The sequence below is a fragment of the Antrostomus carolinensis genome, unplaced genomic scaffold (genome assembly GCF_000700745.2).
Source record: "Antrostomus carolinensis isolate BGI_N321 unplaced genomic scaffold, ASM70074v2 scaffold736, whole genome shotgun sequence".
NCBI lineage: Eukaryota > Metazoa > Chordata > Aves > Caprimulgiformes > Caprimulgidae > Antrostomus > Antrostomus carolinensis.
The window spans coordinates 8264-18723 of record NW_010323736.1 but is presented as its reverse complement, the minus strand read 5'-3'; the positions used below and the strand labels follow the sequence as shown (position 1 = coordinate 18723).

Here is a 10460-nt window from a genome sequence, read left to right as displayed (position 1 = left end):
CTGAACATTTCTCCTCCTGATACTTCTCTCTGAGTCTCTGAGGGGTCACTGACAGAGACAGCATGTCCAGTCAGGCAGAATAAGTGCTGTGAGTGTGACAGTAGGGCAGCTGTGTTCCTTCGAGAGAGGTGATCTTCGGCAGCCAGGACTAGAGGAGACAGGCACAGAAGATGCTCTCTGCACAACACTGAAGAGGTTAAGGGCTGGCTCTAATGAACTGTCCCGCAGGCATTCTGATAAATACATTTCTGATCCTAGAGCAGGGAGAAAAGTATTCTGATAGAAAAAAAATCGTATTGCCAAATTCATTGCTTAACAGAATTGTTTCTTTGCTGTTACTGAGACAGCATGTTTCCCTCTCCTCTGTTTCACAGAGGGTGTCTGCTCAGCCTGACAGGAGCCTGAGAGCTCTGAGCTCCCCGGTGCCCTTCTCTTTGCACCGGTTTCAATCCACAGGTAACCACTCCATTCCAGGCTGATGCACATGCAGCTGAGCTGTCAGAAGACGTTAAAAAACCCAAATCAAAACACAGTGCATCTCGGAATACAGCTGAAACAGAAAGCTGGAAGATTTGTAAGCTGAACGTCCAGGGAACCCAGGGCATTATCAGGGTACAACCTGAGACGCAGTGCGCTGCCACGTGGGGCAGCTGAGCTGGGCGTGGGGAGGAAAGAACCAGAACAGAGTGATGAACAGTTCTGTAACTGAAACTCCTGTCAAACTTCCAGACTTGTATTTTCCAATTTTCTCCCCAAAAAATTCTTCAAAAGCTTTCTGATTGACTTGAAGTGGTTTGATTTAAAAAAAAACAAAAACAAAAACAAAAAACCAAGCAAAAAACCAACCAAAGTCAATATTGTTAAGAAATTAAATTTACTTCTTGACTGTAAAAAAACAACAAAAAAAATCACATAACATTACTATCCTACCTGGGGAAAGGTCCAGCTTCAAAGATTTCTGAGAAAGAGCTTTCAGAGCTTTCAGTATTAACCAATTTTCATAAGCAGCATAAGAAAACATCTATCTACAAATACCATTTACTTTTCTCATTTTTAACTCTCATTGCTTCAAAGCAGCTTTTTTTCCTCAGACAGGATTCTTGGGACCCTCATTTGGGATTAAATCACTGCTGCCTACAAATTTAAACCAGGGGCACAACATTGACTGGAATAAATAAAATAATAGCAAGACTCTGAAATTTGGGGTTTACAATTAGCTTCCACAGGTCTCAGACTTCTCTTGTCATGAACCCTGATCCAAATCAGAACCAACCTTGCAAGCAAACAAAACCAGACAAGAACAAAAGCAATTTTCATCCAAAACAGTGAGGGGCACCCTAAAAAATCTTGTATTCCAAAAGGGCTTGCACCATGAAGCTGTAACCATGCAGGTTTATATTACTCTGCCACCAATCTCACCAACGAGTGATGTCAACGGGGATTGTCTTGCCTCCTCCTACCTTTAAGCAACCTGGTCTAGTGGAAGGTGTCCCTGCTGATGGCAGGGGGGTTGGAACTGGATGATCTTTAAGGTCCCTTCCAATCCAAACCATTCTATGATTCTGTGATTCTATGATTACCTAAACCCTGCCCCGCCAGCTGCCCTGGATCAGACCCAGCCGTCGTGCGGCCGCAGGGTGAGGCTGGGCAGTGTGCTGGTGCAGCCAAGGATCTCCCAGCTCACTACTCACAGCTTAGTTTTCCACTAGTACATTAGTTTTCCCGAGGGGTAGCCTGCACTCAGGGATGATTAATTATACTCTGAGTTGAGTGCTGAGGTTCAGGAATTTATCACAAGTAGATTTCCACTTAAGCTGATCTCTTCAAACCTCACACGTAAGTCTGCCACCGCTAAGTACTTGTCTGAGAGCGGAGTGTCGTCAGCTGTTCCAAGGGAGACGCTTCCAGTCCTCCCACCCTCAGAGCTTCATCCTCAGCTCTTCCACATGTTGTTCTGTACCCTTGGCAAAAAACCTGCATTTTCTGTGTTTCAGTTTATCATTTACAAAATAAGTGTTATTAAGAACAAAGGCTTGCAGCCCTTCCAATAGAGAAAGCGCACGTATTTTTAGGATATTGTGGGCTATGATACTTTGCTGTAGGGACAGCAAAAACGTTGCTAGGAGTGCTCAGGATTGCTGTGATTTCCAACACTCAGTATAGAGTTTCCTGGAACAGATCAAACGAGTCACTTTGTTCTCCCAGCGAGAGGAGAGCTGCACACCCACCCGTTCCTCCCGCCCTTCGGCGAGGATGACAACGATCCGGCCCTGCCGCCTGCGCCCCGTTCGGCCCATCCGCTGCACCAGCCGAATTGGGCTCTTCTGAGCGTCAAAGCAGATGATGAGATCAACTTCTCCAATGTCCAAACCTTCTTCCCCAACACAGGTAGAGACCAGAGTGTTGTACCCACCGTCACGGAAGCGTTTGACCACCTGAAGAAACGATGAAAATTAGATTTAACGGGTTAGACAGAAAACCCCTGCTACACACTTTGCAGCTTTTCTATTTCAGAGAGAAGTTGAAAAAATTAATGTCTATTTTAAAACTACAAAACTTAATCTCGCTGAATTTGTCAAATACTATCTCGTGATCAAATACCACACCCTAATATTATCAATGTCAACTCTTCAACTCTAAAATAAAGGGAAAGAAGCGCACCTCATTGTGACTCCAAACACAGCATTTTTCTGAAACTGATCTTCCCAACTTTGCAATTAAATATTTATTTTTTTGTTTTGCTTTTGGGTTTATTTTGGTTGGTTGCTTGCTTGGTTTGGGTTTTTTCTTTGTTTTTGATTTGTTTAGTTTTTTTTAACTTTGCTAGATCAAAATTTAAGGATATATATTATTTTTTTCTACCTACAAGAAAAAAAAAATCCCCTAAGCAAGTATTTGAATCTTTCCTCAGATTTTAAAATATACACAACTTAGCAGTTGTTAATATAATGTAAATATATAAAATATTTCTACTTCTACATTATATTCAGTAAGTATAATTTTGTCTGAAAGCAGTTGAACCACATAGGAACTTACTAATGACACTTTAAAGTTCAGCAACTGCCACAAATCTCTATCGATACTCATGTATTAATTTTTACACAATTAATACTCTTTACCACAATTTCCTAACAGAAATCTCTTTTTTTTCTTTACCTCAAGTTGTTCCTTTTGTGTGAAGCCTTTTGTGCTCTTTCCTGTGGAGTGGCCAACAAACATCATCACTCTAACGACTGGGCTGAGCCGTGAAAGCATGTCTGCAATTTCTTGCACGCTGTCTCGAAACGATGAGAAGATCATCACTCTGGTATCCGTGGCGCCCACGGACGTGCTTTCAGTTGTGACTTGATCTGTTTCATTTTTAAAAAGTCAGAAAAGCATTTTTATGCATGATTTTTAAAATAATTACCAATAAAAAAAAAAAAAAAAGGACAGGTTATCCCATAAGTTACACACTCACAGCTCTCCTCTCACTTAATGGGAAGATTTTGTCCAACTATATTGTATTTTGAATTTTTCCAAAGAAATTTTCTTTAAAAGAAATGTTATTAAAAAAAAGAGTAAGTAAGTAAATAAATAAATAAAAAGTAGAGAAAACTGATAATTAGGAGCCTCTCAGCCTTTTTACATCAACCTACCATAAAATGCCCCAAGATACACCTGCCCAAACAATTCCTCTTTGGAATCAAAGCAGTATTCTAACTTTGGAAAACTGACATCATTACAGCATGTCTTAAATCTGAGGTGCCGTTATCAGTGTCACTTTGAAAAGCTCGGGTTTGATGGTGAGTATCTTGAAATAAAGGTTAAGATGCCTCCTTCCAAAGAGCTTACAATCTGACTTTAAATCTGGTACTTCATGCCCAGAGGCAGGTGAGGTTAGCAACATACAGCAAGAAACCCACAGTCACCATCAGTCTAGGACACAGCACGGTCAGGAAGCTCAAACATAACCTGGCTGAACACTAGTTTGAAATGATTCAGAGTTTGCACAGGCAACTTGGCACTACTCCCAGAAGTTCTCATACGAGATGTTTCATTTCAAACGGAGGAAAAAGAGCTACTGTTTTCCTTGATACGGCTAATGACTCAGGTTATTAATACTCTCCTTTTCTGTCTCAAATGTAGGGCTTTCCAAAGAAAGTGCTTTGCAGAAGTAGTTACTCATTTTAAAAATTACACAGGCATGAACACAGTAAATTATGACTCAGAGTACTTCAGTAAAGCATAATTGGAACAAAGCAGAGTTAAGCTCAGGGGTTTTGTTTGCTTCATGTTTTTTTTTTTTTTTCCTAGAGATTCTACACACTTGCATGAGTTCCTGAAACAAATGCTGAATGTATTTGCCACTGCTCGTGTAAAGATTTAGGCTTTTATTTCAGAGCCTTCTGATGGAGCAAAGATATGTGCAATTACGTTTGGAATCTCAATAAGTACTGGAGTTTTTATTGACAGAATCATGACAAAATCTTGTCTGAAGGAGGGAGAAATCAGGACACGGGTGTGTACTCTATTCAGCCCAAAACCAGAGTTCAGGGTGTAGCTACTTCTGTACGTGTGAATTTAGAGTTTACATGCAAGAAACAAGGAGTAAGGGTAGAAATACAGGTTGTGGGTTATTGCTCAAAAGGTATCATTAGAGACACTACGACACAGCGAATAATAAGGCCAATAAATAAATTCCCAGTGTCTCAGTATTTCTGTCGACTGCCCAGTGCATTTGGGTTGGAGACACAAGGTGGAGCTTACTACATTCCCTAAGTTACTAGCACGCCTCCAACTTTGTGATCAGACTGTGAATTGTGAAGAGCTTTCTGGCTTTGTTTTATACACAAAGATTTCAAGATGTTAGTTCTTGCTCTGAATTTAACTATGTGCATCTAGAGAACTGTGTTCAGGACATTGCTTTATATTCCCCATGGCCTTGCCTTGCATGTTAGCTACGAGGATAAAGGAAGCTACAGGGATCAGGAACAAGGTAGGACAGCAAGAAAACCCACCACACCTAGCTCAGGATATGACTAGATGTGCTACCAAAGCTCACCAATTATTCTATAAAGATTATTTATTTCTTCCTGCACAGTCACTGTATTTTTGTATCTGTAACAGTAAAGATTTAGGGTTCATGCACACAGACACAAAACACCAAATCAAAACATTTGTATATTAATTACCTGTTAGCAATATTAACAGACATGTCTGACCAACACTGCAAGGGAAAACATGATGGGATTCGTATGACAGCAAAATCCATGCTATCAGAAGAAGAAGGAAGAGTATTAAATATGAAAATGAGCTCAAGTAACTACAGTACAGAACAGAGAATTTGAAAACAAAAAGTAATGGCTGGGAAAGATGTTACAGGAAACAAGACAGAGGCAAGGAAGAGAGAGAGAAGTATAGATGGAAAGGGAAAAAAAAAGGAAAAAAGAATAAAATAATTTGATGAAATGCATTTGGACATATTATAAAGAAGCAAAACGAGAAACGAGGAAATTTAAAGCTGCCTAGGCTATTACTAGAAAGTAGCAGCCATTTAAAGTGTATTTTGAGAATCAAGCACCTAAAATAGGAAAAAAAGAAAAAAAAATCCAAATTAAAAACCAAAGCAGAAGGGCAGGTCAGAAATTATCAGAACTTCTCAGGTACAAACAGGCAAACAAAAAGTGAAGACTTTTTTTAAAAAAAAAAAGTTACTGATGTCATCATTCCAAAAGCAACAACTGGATCAAGAAGCTGAAACTTCCTAACACCAGAGATGTTCAAGTGATGCCTAATATTTTGCTTCATAATCTCATGCTACTGTATGACATATTTTTTTTCTCCCTTTTGGTCAAGATGAAATAGAATGAGAGAAAGATGAATGTACCTGAAGGTTTTAAACTCCAAATCCATACAAGACAATAAAGAAGCACTTGAACAAAGTAGGAAATAAATCAGTAAGATATCACTTGTTTTCATCTACAGGTTAAACTGTTCAGATACATTTTCTTTGCGTTGTTGGTACTTACCAGAACATCCCTTTTTCCAGGATTTGAAGTGTTCTATAACAATTTCCTCCAATTTCCTTAATTTTGGATGGCTGTAGATAAATCCCTTTTTATTTTCAAATACTGAAAAGGAAATAAAGCAATTAAAGATGTAAGTAAACCTGCACAAGTAGGAAGGTTTAGTAAATTTCACTTCCTCCCATTATAATTCTCAGAGTCAGACATCCAAATTCCTGATCCTAGTTCTAATTGCATTCACCTAAAAAAACAAATCAGTAAACTCCTTAGGGAAGCATATTTGTTCAACCTAGTTTTTGGGAAAGCGTTGTTACTTTTGTTACAGTCACACTGGAAAAGATATATAGTCAAACAGAAATATCTCATTTGAAACCCAATTAAACACAGAAAACCTGTCTGAAGGTAGCTAAAGCTGCTGAGAGAAGAAATAAATAGAGTCTGGAGAAAACAACTTGGAATAAAGAATACTGGCAGAGTGTACCACAAGGAATAGTTTCCTGCACTTACAAACTATGTAGAGATATCTACTTTTTCATTTAAACAGAAAGGAAATATTCTGTCCCTACAAAGGAAATACTGACCTGCTTTACTCTTGTAAACACTTCCATTCGCTGAAGCCAGAGATGTGTCTGAAAACATGTCTCTGAGCTGCTGATACAGCTTCATGAAGTCCTCACTGCGACCAAGTTCATTCTTCGTACGGGTTAGCCCTTTGTAAAAAGTTGAAATACCTCAGTATTTAATTTCTGGAGTGAACATAACACTTGCTGTCCCAAAGACAAGCTTTCTCAGAAGCAGCAAGCTCCTTTTGAGAGCTGAAAGATACATGGTAGCTTTAGAAAATGGAATAGAAATGGTTTGGCATCAACATGCCACACATCTTCTAGTGGACGGTGTCCCTGCTCGTGGCAGGAACTAGATGACCTCTGAGGTCTCTTTCAACCCACACCATTCAATGACAATATTCTTTCAGGGAAGATGCCATTACAGAATTTAAACACGAAAATGTGAATTTATTGTTTGCTTCATGTTGTAGAATCATAGAATCATAGAATCATAGAATGGTTTGGATTGGAAGGGACCTTAAAGATCATCCAGTTCCAACCCCCCTGCCAGCAGCAGGGACACCTTCCACTAGACCAGGTTGTATGTAGAGACAGAAGCCTGGTCCTGTGGGTAAACTAGAAAGTTTTACATGAACCATTTAGCACTGGAAGAGCCATCCAGTCCAGAAACGTTGAGGGTGCTGAGATACTGGGATGCTCAAAGTCATGAATGTCCCATCAGTGGAAGCATTCCTGGTCAGGCTGGATGGGGCTTTGAGCAACCTGATCTAGTGGAAGATGCAGGGGGGTTGGACTAGATGATCTTGAAAGGTCCCTTCCCACCCAAACCATTCTGTGATACCATGAAGTGGTGCCAGTTACTCAAAGAGAAGGGAGCCTAGACTAAAAGTGAGAATTAACAAGTTTCTTGAATGATTTCATGTCAATGTTGAAAAGAATTTTGCTCTACTGAAGCCAGAAGTCAAACTGACCAGAACCAGCACAGAAGACCTATTTATTAGAACTATTTTCCATCAGTCATCTTCCAGGCAGTTGGACTAGATGATTGTTGCAGGACCCTTCCAACTGAAATATTCTATTCTACTCAAATATTCTGTTGTATTTAATAGCAGAAAGAGATTGAAGGCATCTGAGAACTGGGGAATGCATGGAATGTTCTCCAGCGCCTCAGGTCTAACAATATACCACATATAGCACTATACATCAGGAATGGAAAAATGGGAAAGCAACAAATTGCATAAATGAGGGTGGGCCAGAAAGCTCAGGGATCTTGCAGGGCTCTGGCTCTCCCGGGATTGTGGTTTGGGTTTGGGGACTGTCTCTGCTCCGGGATCTCTGGCTGGGACAGGCTGGGCATCGGTCGGCGGGTGGTGAGCAACTGCCCTGGACATCACTCATTTGTATGTTCCATTATTACTGTTATCATTATTATTATTATTATTTTAATTTAAATTTTATTTCAATTATTAAATTGTTTTTCTCTCAACCCCCAACTTCTCTCACTTTTACCCTTCTGATTGTCTCTTACATAGGTTGGCCATGAGGAAAAGGTTCTTGAGGCAGAGGGTGGTGGAGCACTGGAACAGGCTCCCCAGGGAGGTGCTGATGGCACCAAGCCTGACAAGATTCCAGCAGCATTTGGCCAAGGCCCTCAGGGACATGGTGTGAATGTTGGGATTGTCCTGTGCAGGGACAGGAGTTGGACTGGATGATCCTTGTGGGTCCCTCCCAACCCACAACATTCCGTGATCCTGTGATTTCCTGGGCAGAGGAGGATGAGCGAGCGGCTGTGTGGTATTTGGCTGCTGGTCTGGTTAAAACCACCACACAGTGTCATTTTAATGAAGCACTGCTGTAGCTGAAGTAGCTTCTGTAAGTCACCACCCAGTTACATAGCCAAGTGTTAATGAAGCAAGGCACCTGAGAGGCACACCATGGGGTAATCTGAACAGCTAGAACCTTCCCCTCCCACATCCAGTGTTTAGAGGATGCTTGCTGATGGACTGACGTTGCCAAATGGAAGTTTTCCTCCTCAAAAAAGACATGAGTACCAAACCAGTTCTTCCAGATAGCAATGACAACCCACTGGGTCTAAAAATGACTGTGGAGAGTTGCAAAAGACTCACCACAGTCAGTGATGGATTTAGGAAAATAAACTGAGGCCAGAACAAAAACCAGCTTCCCTTTTTGGTTAGTGGGCATGGAAGATGTTGCACAGCTAGGACAGAAATCCTACTGTGAGGTGTCCAGATCTCTAATCCTCTGGCAAAGACAGTTAAAACTCATGTATACATGAGATCTGCTATAGGGTGAGGAATTGCTTTACAAGACCAAACAATTTCTCAGTTTAACTTGTTTCATGGTTATCCTCTTGAGAGATATTACTGCCACCGAGTTCTGCTTGTGCCTTATTTTCTTCAGAACTGCTGCCATAAAAATACATTTTCTTTCCCAAATATATTTTATCTTTAACATTGTGCTAACTTATTTCCAATAAGGATGAAGGGGAACCAAATACCAATTCCATTTGCAACCCATCTGTTATATAAGGTGCTTTGTGCAAAACTAGCCATACAGATGAGGTGAATTAAATGAGAAGGGGTGGAGACAAAAGGAAGGATATTTCTGAAGACGTTTCACCTTTTGATCCATCCATAATTCCACAAAGGTAGATGAATAATGACCACAATCCCATTTGCAGCAGCAGCTCATAACCATGATATAAACTGATACAAAGTGCAAAATCTCCTTCAATTATGCCTTGATGTACTCCCTGTGAAAACAAAACAGACTCATCATTAAATTAGGAACTTGATTCAGGAATCACACTGCAATTGTTATTACAAAAAATAGGACTGACATCTGAGAAATGGAGCCAAAGCACAAACTAATGCACTAGGAGCAGTCTGTCTATCGAAGCCTTCAGGAAACAGGTTACACATTTCTTCATGATCACTGAAGACAATCTTTTTCCACCTTCAACACGATCTCCAAAATACCTGCACTGGCTTCCAAGATTAGCTCATTACTTTCCGTTGCAGCAACACTCAAAATCTGACAGCTGAACCATCCATCAGTATCTGGCAAAACTTCTGGCATGTCTACCCAGGCCACAAAATTTAAGTCAGGAAAGCTGTCGTGCCTGATGTGAAGAGCATTTCACCAGGTTCTTTTTAAGGTACACAGTCTTTTTTTTAAAAAAAAGTTTGCAAAATTTGAACACTCCATGACAATTGACAGAAAACTAGGGGCATTAATGTAGTCTGGAGGGAAAAAGTGTAAATTTGGCAGTCAGTAATCACAATCCAAGTTCTCAAAATAATTTCAGTTTCAAAACAGAGTTCTTCAACTTTTCCTTAACTTTCCTATATTAGCATTAAGAAATGTGGAGCAAGTGGGTATATTTTATTCCAGGGCTAAAACCAGAATGTTAAAAAGGAAATCTAACTCAAAACGTATCAGGAAACTTTGCACACTATGGATTATTACTATTTGTTCACTCTTTTAATAACACAAAATAAAAAGCCGTTTACCATGTTTTGTGAGGACGGGTTTTTTCTATATTGATCTCTTGCTAGGATGATCTGGTACTTTGTCAGGCTGGGGATATCCCGCCGTGCTAAAACTCCTATTCTAATCAGGCGTCCAGCAAACGTTTCTAGCACCTGCAAACAGAACACAGAAGAATACAGGAGATGTGAAGGTATGCACATTTAGCCCTTTAGCTTTATTTTCACAGATCTTCTACAACAGAACACAAGCAGCTCATTTATTTTATTGGAAACATTGAGTTTTTCAAAACCAGACTGTGCTGGTTTCTGAAGAATTTCTTCCTGTGCCAGATGCCAGCCTGGTGCTCTGCCCCACCGTCAGGTTTTCCACTACC

The 10460-nt window shown here is 40.2% G+C and overlaps 1 protein-coding gene across 1 annotated transcript in view; it reads right to left on the bottom strand.

Annotated features, from left to right (window-relative positions):
- FANCM (FA complementation group M) overlaps positions 1-10239 on the bottom strand; it is a gene marked incomplete at both ends in the record, with an annotated part of 11703 nt that extends 1464 nt beyond the window's left edge. Inside the window, 6 exons of the mRNA XM_029085618.1 lie at positions 2229-2435; positions 3157-3344; positions 6018-6113; positions 6599-6718; positions 9215-9347; positions 10108-10239. Coding sequence (XP_028941451.1) covers positions 2229-2435; positions 3157-3344; positions 6018-6113; positions 6599-6718; positions 9215-9347; positions 10108-10239 — 876 coding nt within the window. The remainder of the gene's footprint in view (positions 1-2228; positions 2436-3156; positions 3345-6017; positions 6114-6598; positions 6719-9214; positions 9348-10107) is intronic.
- Between the last annotated feature and the right edge of the window lie 221 nt (positions 10240-10460).